The 17397-nt window shown below is 38.0% G+C and overlaps 1 protein-coding gene across 5 annotated transcripts in view; it reads right to left on the reverse strand.

Annotated features, from left to right (window-relative positions):
* LOC146004287 (E3 ubiquitin-protein ligase KCMF1-like) overlaps positions 1–17397 on the reverse strand; it is a 71318-nt gene that overhangs the window by 38686 nt on the left and 15235 nt on the right. Inside the window, exon 1 of one of the 5 annotated variants that reach the window (XM_083143002.1) lies at positions 4501–4680. The exons of 2 other annotated variants lie outside the window; for them this stretch is intronic. In XM_083143002.1, the coding sequence (XP_082999128.1) occupies positions 4501–4522 (22 nt within the window). In that variant the 5' untranslated portion in view covers positions 4523–4680. Of the gene's footprint in view, positions 1–4500; positions 4681–17397 lie in introns of those variants that run through there. 2 more of the 5 variants (XM_083142998.1, XM_083143001.1) reach the window with 2 other exon arrangements.

Consider the following 17397-nt stretch of genomic DNA (forward strand, 5'->3'; position numbering starts at 1 on the left):
ACAGACATAAATATAAATCATTCTATGTTAAAAATGTGCATTGATGACTATGAAATGAATGGTTGAATATTTGGTGCAATTTCACCACAGATATGGAATGTTTTATTACGAATCCAAAATGGCATGTATACTCCAAAGTATTAACATGTCTTCATTTGTATATGAAATATTTTAATGATGTCCCAATACAGAACACTTGAGTTATAAGTTCACAGAAATATCTCATAACTCTCCACTTCCATGTGTCATGATATTGAATGCACACCAACAACACATCCTTACTTATTTTATTATTTTTAATCTGTTAATCAGTGATGAATCACAATAACCAATAAATAATAATAATAACAGGGTGGCCACTCTAGGAGTATGATAAAATTCAAGTATAATTCCCAAATTTCAAAGCGAACCTTCCACAAATTGAAGGCCACGTGCAGATGTTCTTTCTCGTCTCCTCACTCACCCCTTACACACATATATTAATAATATAAAGGATCCATGTGATTCCAATGTATCAAAAAATTCTAATTCAATTGAACTAAACGTTATACATATTTAAAATATTTAATTTAAGCTGTGGAGTTAAAATTTGTCATTTCGCATACTCAGACTCTAAATACATCTGCAAACACAAGTCACAAACGTTACGAGATATACTAATCTATGCAAAATTGTTAATTCAATTGTATAAGAATTTCAAACTCAAATTTAACTAATCAACTTCAAGGTATTTTATCTTGCAATATTCTTTCGTCTGTTACATACATTGTTCTGGAAAGGAAACTAAGAGGCATTGAGATAATTCTGTTTTATTTTTCAACACAAATTTCTTATCCTTCCTCGATAAAAAATAAAAACTAAACTGTGAAAAACTTGCCTCAGGACATTTATAATTATGTATAAATTCAATGGGATTTGGATTAATAAAAATTGCAATTTCTCACGCCTACGGAGAAAAATTCACGCAGGATTCCCGGTATTCATGGTGAGTAGTCGACCCCCTCGGCCCATACAAGTTGGCACCACTGTCCACATATTAAAGTGACTGTGATATCAACACCAACATTCTTGACTTGCTTTTTCTGACTTTAAATTGTATTTCTTCATAATTGTTTCACATTGTAGTACATAATATAGAAGATAATACCTTGACTTCAATTTTCCATTTTGCTCCATTCAAAGCGGGTGTAACGCAACTTAAAATGAAAACTTCATATCTGACCGAAAAGTTATGAGTCACAGTGTGGCATCCATTGTACACTATTTAATCCATTTTAAAGTGCATAACCATAGACGCTCCTAGCAGAGAGGTGTGGGTCATGTGTACATTTAGAGGGGAGGGGAGGAATAATTACGAGTTAAACTTATCGCTACTCTGGAAGACAAATTCGAATTTGGAAAATAACTTCTTCTATCTTAAGTTCATTCCTTTTCGGCCAAACCAATATGAGATTTTCTCGTATGTACGCATTGATTACATTGTAGAATTATTTTCCTGTAGTTTACGGTTATTACAAGCATAACAAAACAGTTTTTCGTTGTGACGTTTCAGAACACACGCTCTCTTCATCAGACATTTACTTTCATTTTGACTAAAGATACAGTTACAACAATCGTTAGCAATTTTTTAAACAAAAAGAATCCATTATATAATGGATGTTGTCAATGTTACATTGTTGCAATATAGCAACTTAACTGTGAAAAGAAGCAAAAAAATTGATCACATTTTTTTATTTAAAATTATTAATCCCAAATAGCATATCCTGATAAACTTAAAATTGGTCACAAGTCTGCCCAGTTAATGTCCGGAGTAGAACAGTCTGCGGTTCGGTGCCGAACTCTTACACCCCGAATTTCGAGAACATTTCAAATGGAGTTTCTAAATAGCGCAGAAGGTATTTTTTTTTTACATCTAGGGCTACGAAACTTACGTCATGTCACAGGCGAATGTCTAAATATTTTCTCTTTCTGTGCAATGGGATAATTTGCGATATGTTATTGGTTTTGGAGATTTGATTTCAGACATTTCTTGATTTGTGTGACATCCAATTGACAAACAAAGGAGAACTAAACAAGCCAAGATGAAATTGACGGACATTCAACGGATGAAGGACTTAGAGGACTTTGTCAGACGAGACGTACGTGACATTATGCAGGGAGATGGTCTGCTGGCTGCTTCAAGGAAATTGTATTTTCTGAATGACTTGTGGGATGGAATAATTTGCAACTTCTTATTTCTATGATGGTACAGACAGGGGAGGGTAGTATTCTGTGGAAAAGGACAACAAAGACTTTTGACATATGACTGACTTCTCTTTTGGACTTTCAAATTAACTTCGACCCGCAATTCAGTCTACTCTTGAGATAAAGAGGGAAGTTACCTTTTGAGGTTTAATTTCAGCCATATTTCTTTGGTACCTAAATGTGTCAGTGTGAAAAATAGTATTGGGGGCAGGTGGCTCCAGCCAGTTTCTAACATACCTTCAAAAGGGACTCTATATAGAGAGGTGGGTAGCCGGAGGGGAGGCAGGCCGTGGTAGTGGAGGGAGGCGGTAGGTTAATTACCCCAGGGGCGGAGCCCGGAATCGGTGGGAAATTTCAACACAGCAACCACCTCAACTTCAATCGGCTGTACAATCATAAATACTTATTTCCGCACCTCCAGAATTTTATTATTCACAACTAGCAGCCCATAATCTTCATTAAAAAAAATCACTTGCGAAATCGAGGGTGTAAGATTTCGACATGGACCCCAGTCTGCATTTACGTTGGTATGTTTTGGCATTGAATGCGAGGGAATCATTTTGTTAGCATCAATTTTCATTAAAAAGCACATTAGGCCTGTGACAAAATAACCAATGTCTCTTTAGTTCCTTGGTTTTTACATGTGCTCTTGTGCAACCAATTTTTTGTACCAAATATTATTTTTCACGAACCAAAGTATTGTTGAAACAATGTATTTTATTTTGCACGGATAAAAATTGTCTAAATGTGTGCCCCTTAACAAGATGACAGATGTGCGTTTTGGAATTGCGCATTACTGTAGCAAGCACGTACCAGGAAAAAAATATCCATAGTTTTATGCCTGGCAACATGATGATGATGTAGAAAAATAGGTAAATGTCTGTTATATCGGAGACACTTTTCTAACGCATATTTTCAGTTTCAAATGGTTCGTACTTACCAATTGAGTATTGCAGAACCTATTTCAAGGTGCAATTATGCTTTTTACACGAAAATAACTTCGATTTTCACATTACGAGTAATTCTTTTGGGTCCTTTCTTCCCTTGCGGAACATATAATATTTCGCGCACAGCTGTGGATCATCAAGCGTCGTGCTTGTGTTTTGTCGATTTGGAGTGGGCATGCAGTGTTGCAACCTTCTTAACCAAAAAATACCTACTTTCGTGTTCATTATGTCATCACAAACCATTGACGGATAGCTCCAAAAACCATTCCCGATAGCCCCACGAACCATTTCCGGCAAGGTTAGGTTAGGTAAGCATAGTTAAAAAAATAAAAATTAAAAAAGCACGTTTGGAAACACTTCTTCCTCTCGCGAGATCGCGTTACTTGACACTTGCGCCATCTGCAGGTTCATAATGGAAACAACGGCATAATGTTGTCGCTTCACTCATATGTCATCACAAACCATTGACGGATAGCTCCAAAAACCATTCCCGATAGCCCCACGAACCATTTCCGGCAAGGTTAGGTTAGGTTGGGTTAGGTTAGGGAAGCATAGTTAAAAAAATAAAAAATAAAAATTCTGGTAAAAAAAAAGCACGTTTGGAAACACTTCTTCCTCTCGCGAGATCGCGTGACTTTCGACACTTGCGCCATCTGCAGGTTCATAATGGAAACAACGGCATTATGTTGTCGCTTCACTCAAAATACTACTTTATTACATCAAAAGTGCTTATTTTCTGTTGTGCAGCATTCCATAGTGACAAAAATACCTCCACGAAGTTTGATAAATGCAACAGAAACTCATTTCCGTAAGTAGTTTCTCCTGTAAATTTGAAGAAAAATGTCTCCGATATAACAGAAATTTACCGAAAAATATTATCTGCCACTTTCACAGTGGTGACAATTTGTTAAGTGTATATACTTCATCATGTACACCGAAAGTAATATTATTTCTATGAATGCCATACAGAGTCGAAGTTGTTATTTACACACACATGGAAAGCTCAAATCATGGGCGAAACGGTGGGGGGAATTGAAAAGTAGTCCATCTTATAAAATTATCCTCCAGCACTATTTTGCTAAGTAACTGTTACTCTTGAGAAATCATAAAAATTACTCTTTATTCCTTGTTCCTCAGGTCTGAAAAGGTTAAGAAAAATAAAATCAACTTGTAAATTTTAATAAGACTGATTTTTTTTGGGTGGGGTGGGGGCAACTAACCACCCTTGCCCCCGGCAAGCCACGCTTATGGGTAACATTAACAACGGATAAAAATAGCACTGAAATGAGAAAAACAAATTTTATCATACCCAGTACTGAACCCATTATCATCGGCCCATAATTCGCACACTGCCATCGAACGAATGCAAGCAATACAATTTCAACATCTCTTGTTGCAAACCTATTATCTTGATTTTTTACATTGAATCCTTCTACTGCAGTTCATTTACATTTAGCGGCAACACGTGACCGTTTTATCAACCCACCAAGCACATGTTACTGCCCTTTGGTGACAGTAGCGTTCAAATGTTCGTAAACATATGATCTGAAAAAATAAAAGATGGACGTTCGTAAATAATCATTCGGAATACATTACGTATTTTCTATGGGAGGTAGGTAGATACGTAGGCAGTACTTTGTAAATAGCGAGAAATTTTGGTGCTAGAATGCATTACTGATGGCAGGAAAGGTATAGCAATGGTTCCCAAAGTTATGACAGATAATTACATATTTCGAGTTTAATTTTCCCAGGGTAGCGTGTTACATACAGTCACGGGCAATTCTGTGTAGTAACGACTCAACCCACAAGCGTCCGCAACTGTACGTAAGAATCAAACTTTTCGAGTTTAAGCATCATGGGAACTCTTCAGTTAACATTATCAAATTAAACAACCAGTTCGAAATCCATCAGTGAACAGATGTTCTTCATAACAGTTGCGAATCAGCTATTTGTTCTTTTCCTATTTATCAGTCACTGAAGATTAATCTACGACGTAGAAAAGCAACGTGAAACAATGTTAATTCTCTCTTGTTCCTAACAGCGCGCGAGATGAACTTGACAGAAACAACATTTGTAGGCATTTGCTTATTTACTGACGTTTGAGGTTCGCGGTTGCATTTATCAATGTAATACAGCTTGGCCAATGTAATTTCGAACCATTAAAGCGTCTAAAATAATAATAATAACGCGCCATCGGAGTTTCTAGTTAGCCTCAGCGTTAAAAAATCACAACGGAAGGCACAATGCAAAATTTCATATTTCTCTAGCAGACGACACTTGAAACGGAAAAAAAACACGACTTGCCCGCGGACCCACAGTACGCCGTCGAAAGTTATGTTCTTTTTTTTTTAATCGACAGATTTCGATGGTTTACCTAATATAAAATTGGTTCCAGCGCGAGGAAGAAACAAATAACTATTTATCTCAATGTGCAGCCCGCGTAGGTAAAAACCTGCCATCTCGGAGTACTTGGCAGCTTTTTATTAGTAAAAAAAAAAAAAAAGAAAAGTTGTATGCACACCCAAACAGCTAGAGAACACATGCAAATGTTCACACAATCAAACTTAGCACTCGCAACTTAAGAAAAACGCCGAAAATTCCTGAGAACCAAACCTAACAAGTCCTAGCCTAACGACGTAAAATTATAAACACCAATATAGCTAACACTCCGAAACGATAATTTAACTTTTATATTGGTTTCAAAAGTTTTCAGTCTTTCGTGTTTCATTTACTTTATTTTATAATACATTTCTGAAATGGACATTTCCACTTTGACATGAAAAACTTTTTAAATCCATTCATTTTACAGATAATGACACAAACATGAGATGTGCAAAATATCTCGGCGACAGGGACGGCGACAGGGGTGGGCACGGGTGGGCAAGCGCCCACCCAAAAATTCCTGTGCCCACCCGATTGCCCACCCAATCAAATTCAATAAGTACATATACTTGGGGATAGCTATATGAATGTTTCGATATTTTATTTTTATTATCTATGCTAGAAATGTTCACATATTATCAACCCATAAAAAGCCAATTTTGTCATTAGAAAGTGAAAGTAATTACTAGAGCTATTGAAACAAAAACTGTGATCAAATGAATACTTCCATGATTAAAAGCAGTTAGTAGGCTTAGGAGGCTCAAAATTATGCAGGGTATGATCAAGATTAGATCAGAATTTAGGTTGAACTTGAGGACTGCAGCTCCAGGGCTCCACATACGTTGGTTAAAATATTCTCCAAATAGACAAATAAAAACATCATCTTAGCTTTACTTGCTCCGGCAACACTATTGTTTATTTCGACTTTTTAAATTATTATTAGAATAACTTAATCACGAAGACTTAGATTGGCAGACCATGTGACACGAATGGCAGAGGAAAGAATAGTTTACAGGATTCTTGTTGGGAAACCTGATGGTATGAGACCAGTGGGAAGGCCAAGACAAGGATGGAGGGATAACGTTGAGATGGACCTAAAAGAAATCGGCAAGGATGGGAAAGATTGGATTGATCTTGCCCCGAATATGGACAGATTGAAGGCTTGTGTTGCTGCAGCCATAAACCTTTGGGTTTAAGTATGCTAGAGAGTATAATATAGTTTTAGTTAGCTCTGCATTGAAATTATTCCAGAAGTGTCCCTTTTCTTATTTTATTACAATTTTTCTATACCTGTTATCTTCAAATATCAATATGCTATGGGAAATATCAACTTTATATTCATTCTACTAATAAGAAGGAATCACAATAATCACTACAATACTGAAGTGAATAAATTTTAATAAACCAGTTATGTATGGAAAAATTATTATACAGAATTATTCAATTATCTACTAATGAGTGGCTTATCCTATTTAGAAATCCTCGCCCCACATTCATCAACCGAAAATATCAACAGAATCTGTACACGCAGCTGAAGTAAAGGAAAAATGTTATGTCACGAAGTATCCAGAAGACGATTTTGTTAGTTTGTTTTAAGCCCACTTTTATGCTCAGATGGGCTAATCGGGACTAAACCTACAGTTTAACGTGTAGTCCGAACCAGTGTACATTGTGCTTCCACCAGAGGAGAGGGGAGTCGAACACAGGACTTCTTCATTATAATGCGACAGCGTTATGCCATTGGGGAAAAGTATACAGGAAGAACTCGCACCAAACGTGGCATTTTATCACCACAGAAGATGCGTCCATTTTAAGAGGGTGATTGCCTGAGACAAATATTTGAGACTTTCGGAAAACAACGTCATTGTTCACGGAATTAGCTGCCTTGATCCACTAATGAAACTCTGCAATTGAAACTACCACCTTAACTTTCTAAGATGTATGAACTAATGAAACTCCATTTCTGGAACAGTAAGGTGTGGTTGATTTGTTTTATTTAAAGTCATTTTTCTGCTAATTTTGATAATGACGACGATAAGGTTCAATGGTGATTAGATTAAAGTAACGAAGGGGCGAAAACAAACACATGGTGACAGTCAAAATACAAACCCCCATAAATTATTACTTTGACAGTGGTTCCAAGTGCTAGGGACTCGTTGTCCTGAAAGAAGAAAGTTTCCAGGGTATGCTGCAAAGGGTAGAGGTTGACATTCTAGTGTGTTCGAAATGGTCACACCATACAACCCAAGTCATCTATGAAAAATAGATGAATTATTACTGGCACGGTGATCAACTTCGATGAATTCCTTGTCCCCTAAATAATTTTGTCACCTCAAAAAATATGTTCATGTAACCATACGTGTATTGCTTCTCCCGCATTAGTAACATGACAGTTGAGAAAACGAATAGCAACTTAGCTAATAATCTCTTCAATTCTGAACAAATTTTTCAATCTTACTTGTTTATTACTTATGAGTGATATTTTGTCAAAATAGCCTTTCATTAGCCTAGGAATACTTCATGCACAATGAACAAAGAATTGGATTTCCGTGTGTGTTTTAAATCATTCCTAATAAGACGTTCATTTTAATCCAAACATGCAGTGGCGGCGATTAGGAGGAGCGGGAAGTGGGGGATGTAGTACCCCCGCCACATTTTGCCACTTTTTGCACCCGCACTATGGCCTCTTTATGCCAAGCCTTTTCTACCAAGAAAAATTATATTGTCCTTTCCCCTCAAATGTTGGCACCCGATCGCCACTACTACAAATATTCAGATAGATTTCTCAGTTGTACAAACCTTGTAAGCTAAGAAAAGTGACCCCCAAGGAGTAAGAAAACTCTTTCAGTCAAAAACTCATACGATGAAAATACTATGCTCAGGAACATGCATTTAAATTACGAGAAACTTCACGATTGTCTACCATCGCACTTTCTATCATTGTCGCCGAATACATAAAATCAAGTATGTTCCTTGTATTTTCAACACAAGCTTAAACCTAATTCACATTTATTTCACTGTATTAACAGGCATGAAAGAATGTGACTGATTAGAATGTATGGCTGCGCATGGGTAAACACTTCCTTGAAATAATTGTGTCCATCAGAGACAAAGCGAAAGGAAATGGAATAAGATGCGACAATAGATTAGAAAAGATAAAGAGAAAAACAAGAAAAGGAAAGGGAAAATAAGTAAGAGGAAAATCGGGAGTGTAAGAGAGAGGGGGATACATACGTCTTACATACACATATACTATATATGGTCTTACATTTATACTGCCCACCCTAATCTATCGATAAGGAGCTTCTGCCCACCCGGTCGAAAATTTCTGGCGCCGCCCCTGCTCGGCGATATTTGTTTCGGTTCTCGAGAAACACGCCTTCAAACACGGCTGAAATTCACCTCCTACGTCACGGATTTGAAAACGTCCTCTCCACAGACAGGAGGTCCTCTGACGTCATCACTTAGAAATGCGTGGAGGCGGGGCTTCTGCTCGTCCCGTCAACTTAGCATGAGCCGCGGAAGCGACAGAAAATTCACTTGTTACTGTGTAAAACAAGTATCTTACAACTTCCAATGCAAAAATCTGTGCTCCATTTCTTGGAGATGAATTATGCCCTACCAGTATAGTAGTTTTTACTATAATTCAGCCACTCGGTAGAGGGTTTTCCCATTAGGGTGACAAAGCAAACCTTGTAACAGTCAATGGCTGAACACGTGAACAGCCTTGTTCATTGCGAATACATAGGTTAGTTCTGACTGGCAAGAACTTAATGTTATAGGAATGCCTTTTCTGGAATTACAATTATTTTCGTCATAATATTTTCTTCACAAATTTTAAGAGAATACTTTTAGAACACACTGGTTTACACGCCAATTTCTGCAATATAAGGTGATACGGTATAAAAAAGTACGGTGAGTTTTTTAATTTCCTGCAGTAAATGACAGTTTTCTTCAGTTAATATATATATTGCAATTTTTTGTATTTAACCTACTTTTACGTCGCTTTTCCGTTCACTTTGTTTAACCGCAACGATGAGAACGCATGGTTAATTTATTATGTATCATCTCTAACATAACATTTCTTCCCACTTTTGGCTAATCGCTACAATGAAGATGAATAACTACAAGCAGTATTCGAAGTCGGGGTGCAGGAGTACACCCCCCCCCCCTCTCCCCCCCACACACACACTACCACCAACTGCACAATCTAAGTATCGCCCAACTTGCCATGATAAGAGACGAACTTTTTCTTCTGTCCCAATCTCATTTCGAAATGTCCCACCTTCTTTTATGAGACGAGACGGAACATGCCTCGTCTCGTGAGCAACACTAACATTAACAATAGAAGCATCCCCCTAGCTGTACCCAAAGTCTCGAGCAAACATCCTCCCATGTAACAAATTCCAGTTCAATGAAATGTCACTGAGAAGGAAACAGTCATGCCCAGGTCGAGAGTCAAACCTGGAACATGCGATTTCCTCAGATAAATCATGAATTTTGTGTATAATAATTACAACGCCAGTTCATTCCTGGTAATTCTGAATCTGCAGTTTGGTTTGCATATATAAGCAGGATAATATTTAGTTTTCGAGGGCTGTACTGTCGAAACGGGGAGTCAAAAAAAAAAAATTAAAAAAAATATTAAGAAAGGTTTTTTTTGTATTTATAATGATAAGCCTTTGCATACGTTGTTAATTCTATATTTTTCTAGACTTAAGACGAGAACGAAAATTGCCCTCCCAAACCGAGACGGATGTTCATAAATTGAGACGAGACTGTCAATGAGACATTTACAAATAAACACGAGACACACATTTACAACTCTCAACGAGAACGAGACCAAGGCTGCCATGTCTCGTCTCGATAGGATCCTTAGTGGTGAAGTTGTGAACCAACCAATTAATGCGTTCGGGGTAACGAGATGAGGCGGCTTTTTTTGCAGTACAAAATTCAAAATAATTATATCGTACCATTTCAGTATGGGATATTGTTATACAGATGGGCGTATATATAGTTCACGGAGGTGAGGGATGGATCAACTTTTGGTATGATTAGGGTTGCTTTATTTCGTAAGTGAAAATCCAGGACACTGCTGGCCGGAAGCTTTTTGGGGAGCATGGGGGGAGGGGAAGTTGGACCGACAAAGTTGTGTGTTTGTAGTCATGAAGTTTTGATACTTTTCTGTTCATCTTGTGTCACTACGTTTTTAAGAACCAAATTTCTTTAATATGATTCGAGGGGGAAAAAATAACTGATTTGACAGTCTCAATGCAGTTTCTTATCGCAGAAATTCCGAAACCATCAGGAAATTGCAGACATTGGTCTGCAGTCCCATCTGGTGTGTGGAATTACGAAATTTCCTTCCCATCCGTATCCCGTCCTATACGTCTCTAATTTAAGAGAATGAAATAAGTCCGAAGGAATTTTTTATGAACAAGCGGAGAGAACAAGGAAACTGGTAATTTTAGTGAACCGAAAAAACAGGGGGTTGGACCCGTTGAATCCCTCTTAAATACGCCCATGGTTATACACATTATTCCGGTGTAATAATTATACATAAACTAAGTATAGATATGTACTGTGCAACTAATGTAATCTTCTCAGTGTATTTTCTCTTATCTGCACAAAAATATTTGATCATAATTTGCGCAACAGAAATGGAACACAAACTGAAATTGCTTTATGTAAAAGAAAGTTAAATAGGCTTTATAAATAAAGTGAAGAATGTGAAAATTCTTATTTTGGACTACATAGGTTACGGTAAATATCGATAAATATAAGTTTAAAAAAAAAATTGAGTGTCTGGTCAGCAAGCAATTTTATAAGCAATATTTTTCGCATAGCCTGAGAACACACACGCAGCTGAACCCTTTCATTTATCTTGCACGTGAGCAGCACGGATATTTCATAGAAGAATGATCATTACAAAGCATAGCTTTCCTTTCTCCTATCGCTCCTTCTTCCATTATTTAAATCGGTACACATTTGTAAAACTGCTGCACGTGTTCGCTCACCGTGGGCTACCCATCCGGAACTGGACGCTCGAAGCAGACGACAAACGAGCTCTCCCTAAGGAGTGACGTAGTAACATGGCGGCGGCGTGTTTTCAGCACAACGCTAGCCTCGCAACTTTGGAAGTCTCGTTTCTGCCTTAAACTGGACGCAGAGAAACGCGAGAACTTGCAGGGTAATTTTTCCAGGGTGTAGTTTTTGAAATTGTTGTAAAAAAAATTGAGTGGAAATGTCCATTAAAAGTCATACTTGATATAGACGGTGTTAAAGGCGGAGCTACTGCGGAGCATGCGCACTCGTCTGGTTCCCCTCGAACATCCGGTTACGCTTACGGTGCTATGGACTTTAATATGAAAGGGCAAAGTGAAGATTCTTTTACAAAGAAATAGGGTGTCAGCTGTGTAGCATATGGTTGCACAGTTCGATCAGGAACAAATTTATTGAGTCAAGTATCACTTCGTAGGTTTCGGAGGACGAAGAGAGACGAAACTTGTTGATACAAGAGAACGAAGAAAGGATTGGTACCCGGAAAGGATTTGTACGACTTGCATTTTGTTACAAATATGTTGATCGTTTATCTGCGTATTGTGTTGTGGTGAAAAGCACGCTTCTTAGTGAGGTTTCAAACCTAAGCGACACGCGACAGCAGTGGTTCGTACCGAAGTGACAAGCGACACAGGTCCATTTAGTCTAAAAATAAGCATTTACCGCTCATGGGAAATCAGGTCTCAGGCGGCACAATTGGAAATCTTAGCGACACGTGCAGCTTGTCGTTCGAGAAATTGCATTGATCACTGAGGATTCACTTTTAAGTGGCACGGAAGCGACAAGCAACAGTCCCTTTACTCTAAAGGAAACAATGGACATTTGCGCTTTGACATGAAAAATTTTTTAAATCCATTCATTTTACAGATAATGACACAAACAAGAGAAGATGTGCAAAATATCTCGGCGATATTTGTTTCGGTTCTCGAGAAACACGCCTTCAAACACGGCTGAAATTCACCTACTACGTCACGGATTTGAAAACGTCCTCTCCACAGACAGGAGGTCCTCTGACGTCATCACTTAGAAATGCGTGGAGGCGGGGCTTCTGCTCGTCCCGTCAACTTAGCATGAGCCGCGGAAGCGACAGAAAATTCACTTGTTACTGTGTAAAACAAGTATCTTACAACTTCCAGTGCAAAAATCTGTGCTCCATTTCTTGGAGATGAATTATGCCCTAGCAGTATAGCAGTATTTACTATAATTCAGCCACTCGGTAGAGGGTTTTCCCATTAGGGTGACAAAGCAAACCTTGTAACAGTCAATGGCTGAACACGTGAACAGCCTTGTTCATTGCGAATAAATAGGTTAGTTCTGACTGGCAAGAACTTAATGTTATAGGAATGCCTTTTCTGGAATTACAATTATTTTCGTCATAATATTTTCTTCACAAATTTTAAGATAATACTTTTAGAACACACTGGTTTACACGCCAATTTCTGCAATATAAGAGGTGTTTTCCTGCAGTAAATGACAGTTTTCTTCATTGCAAATTTTTGTATTTAGCCTACTTTTACGTCGCTTTTCCGTTCACTTTGTTTAACCGCAACGATGAGAACGCATAGTTAATTTATTATGTATCATCTCTTACATCACATTTCTTCCCACTTTTGGCTAATCGCTACAATGAAGATGAATAACTACAAGCAGTATTCGAAGTCGGGGTGCAGGAGTACCTCTCCCCACACACACACACACTACCACCAACTGCACAATCTAAGTATCACCCAACCTGCCACGATAAGAGACGAACTTTTTCTTCTGTCCCATCTCATTGTGAAATCATTCACTTGTCCCATATCCTTTTATGAGACGAGACGGAACATGCCTCGTCTCGTAAACGACACTAACATTAACAATAGAAGCATCCTCCTAGCTGTCCCCAAAGACTCGAGCAAACATCCTCCCATATAACAATTTCCAGTTCAATGAAATGTCACTCACAAGGAAACAGTCATGCCCAGGTCGAGTCAAACCTGGAACATGCGACTTCCTCAGATAAATCATGAATTTTGTGTATAATAATTACAACGCCAGTTCATTCCTGGTAATTCTGAATCTGCAGTTTGGTTTGCATATAAACAAGATAATATTTAGTTTTCGAGGGTTGTACCGAGGAGTAAAAAATATATATATATATATATATATTAAGAAAGTTTTTTTGTATGGAGGGACAACGTTGAGATGGACCTAAGGGAAATCGGTAGGGATGGAAAAGAGTATATAGATCTTGCTCAAGATAGAGACAGATGGAAGGCCTGTGTTGCTGCAGCCATGAACCTTCGGGTTTAAGAAGGCTAGAGAGTTAGTTAGTTAGTTAGTTTTTTTTGTATTTATAATGATAAGCCTTTGCATACGTTGTTAATTCTATATTTTTCTAGACTTGAGACGAGAACGAGAATTGTCCTCCCAAACCGAAACGGATGTTTATAAATCGAGACGAGATTGTCAATGAAACATTTACAAATAAACACGAGACAGACATTTACAATTCTCAACGAGAACGAGACCAAGGCTGCCATGTCTCGTCTCGATAGGATCCTTAGTGGTGAAGTTGTGAACCAACCAATTAATGCGTTCGGGGTAACGACATGAGGCGGCTTTTTTCGCAGTACAAAATTCAAAATAATTATATCGTACCATTTCAGTATGGGATATTGTTATACACATGGGCGTATATATAGTTCACGGGGTGAGGGATGGATCAACTTTTGGTATGATGGGTTGCTTTATTTCGTAAGTGAAAATCCAGGACACTGCTGGCCGGAAGCTTGTTGGGGAGCAGGGGGGGGGGGGGGTAAGGGATGCTGGACCCGACAAAGTTGTGTGTATGTAGTCACACTACTTATTAGTATTGATACTTTTCTGTTCATCTTGTGTCACTACGTTTTTAAGAACCAAATTTCTTTAATATGAATCGAGGGGGAAAAAATAACTGATTTGACAGTCTCAATGTAGTTTCTTATCGCAGAAATTCCGAAACCATCAGGAAATTGCAGATATTGGTCTGCAGTCCCATCTGGTGTGTGGAATTACGAAATTTCCTTCCCATCTGTATCCCGTCCTATACGTCTCTAATTTAAGAGAATGAAATAAGTCCGAAGGAATTCTTTATGAACAAGCAGATAGAACAAGGAAACTGTTAATTTTAGTAAACCAAAAAAAGAGGGGGTCGGACCCGTTGAATCCCCCTTAAATACGCCCATGGTTATACACATTTTTTGCTTGTAATAATTATACATAAACTAAGTATAGATATGTACTGTGCAACTAATGTAATCTTCTCAGTGTATTTTCTCTTATCTGCACAAAAATATTTGATCATAATTTGCGCAACAGAAATGGAACACAAACTGAAATTGCTTTATGGAAAAGAAAGTTAAATAGACTTTATTAAAAAAGTGAAGAATGTGAAAATTCCTATTTTGGACTACATAGGTTACGGTAAATATCGATAAATATAAGTTTAAAAAATATTTTTGAGTGTCTGGTCGGCAACCAATTTTTAAGCAATATTTTTCGCATGGACTGAGAACACACACGGGTAGCTGAACCCTTTCATTTATCTTGCACGTGAGCAGCACGGATATTTCATAGAAGAATGATCATTACAAAGCATAGCTTTCCTTTCTCCTATCGCTCCTTCTTCCATTATTTAAATCGGTACACATTTGTAAAACTGCTGCACGTGTTCGCTCACCGTGGGCTACCCATCCGGAACTGGACGCTCGAAGCAGACGACAAACGAGCTCTCCCTAAGGAGTGACGTAGTAACATGGCGGCGGCGTGTTTTCAGCGCAACGCTAGCCTCGCAACTTTGGAAGTCTCGTTTCTGCCTTAAACTGGACGCAGAGAAACGCGAGAACTTGCAGGGGTAATTTTTCCAGGGTGTAGTTTTTAAAATTGTTGTAAAAAAAAATGAGTGGAAATGTCCATTGTAGGCAACGTCCCGTCTGTTGCTCTGTGGAATGTCGTGTTGGAGTGAAAACGTTCGTAAAAAAAAAAAAACATAATCTTCATAAACCATTCAACATATTACACTTTCTCGAAGGGGTACAGAGGGTCAAGTGTATTGCCTAATCAAATAAAACAACTCACTTTTACGGGAAAGCAATAGAGATGGACGATATCGCGATATATTGTCACATACCATATGACACGATATATTTTCCGTATCGTCATATCGGCGATATATCGTCTCACGATGAATATCGCCAAAATATCGTGACGATATATCGCTAAAATAACATGACGATATATCGCTAAAATAACATGACGGTATATCGCTAAAATAACATGACGGTATATCGCTGACACAATATAGATCGCTAAAGTATCGTGATGATATATCGCCAAAATATCGTGACGGTATATCGTCTAATTGATATCGCCTGGACGATATTTTGTTCAATATCGTGATATATCGTCTGCACGATATATCGCCCAACACTATATAGAAAGCAACTTAAAATTTCACATTCCCGGATGGAATCTGAGTATTTCATTTGCCTCCCCTCCCCCGCCACCAAATAAATGGTGTAATAATTGATCAAATCTTGAATTTTCACATAGAAGTTTGTATTTCTCTGGATAAATCAATATTATGAATGAAAATTTTAATTTTATGTTCATTGTTCTCCAGGAACATCTGTCAGCTACCCATGCATAATGTACAATTTGCACACGTGACGAACACGATAGTAGGTATTTTTCGGTGAAGAAGGTTGGAAAACACTGATATTCGAAAACAAAAGAAGATTTGCAAAGTAAGCGATATCGCACCGTTACGTGCGTTCGGTAGCACTTAGAAAAATGCGTTATTTTAGTAGAAAAAGTGTTTGTTTTCGTGTAAAAAGCATAATGGCACCTTGAGAATGAGTGTTCTCTACAATACCTTAGAAAAGCGTAACAAAAATATTGATTTGTTCTCTATGCCATATATACAATTTAAAAACAGTGGAATGAAAACAACATCAAATAACGGTTACTGAAGCTTGTATGAAAACCTGTATCTCTGAACTCTCTAACTGGGCGCCAGCCTGTTGAGTTCATTAATGTAAATAAATAAATAAATAAATAAACTATGTTCCACAATACACAATTGGTAAGTACGAACCATGCGAAACACAAAAGATCAGATTTTAATTTGTCTCCGATCTATGAAACTGGTACCCAAGTTACAATTGCTTAATTCCGAACCTAGACTGGTACACACGCACTCTTTACATGGTTTGATTTCTCATTTCGTCTATTAACACATACTTCATATGCTTTGTGATTATTTACTGCCTGTTTCTGGGAAATAATTTTTCCCTTCCCAGTGCTCAAAGTTAGGAGGGAAAATAGGTAAAGTGCTCCCCTGTGCTTTGCACCAGGCCATGAAGGTGTGGAGTTAGGGCCCCACACTTTCTTGATCACAGCCGAAGGTGGGGGTGATGTGATCAGCACCATGCCCTTGCCACCTTTACCCTCCAGTTTCATCCAGGTACCCACTTCATACAATGCTGGGTGGGCACTGGAGCTGCTTAAACAGGTGGAAAAAATCCCAGTTCTCCCCACTGGGGGTTGAACCTGGGTCTCTTGAATGGTAGTCAGATGCCCGAATGACTGAGCTACCGTGGCTAAGTGAGGAGGGATGTTTATGCAAAATGAATGTTGTTAATTTTTAATTATTTTAAAAAATAAAAAAAATAAAAATAATATACCAAGAACTGTGGGAACTGTGAATCCTCGCATAAACTACTTTCCAAATCAGGAGTGGGTA

This window comes from Lepisma saccharinum, chromosome 21, assembly GCF_977018435.1.
Source record: "Lepisma saccharinum chromosome 21, izLepSacc3.1, whole genome shotgun sequence".
In the NCBI taxonomy this organism is placed as follows: domain Eukaryota; kingdom Metazoa; phylum Arthropoda; class Insecta; order Zygentoma; family Lepismatidae; genus Lepisma; species Lepisma saccharinum.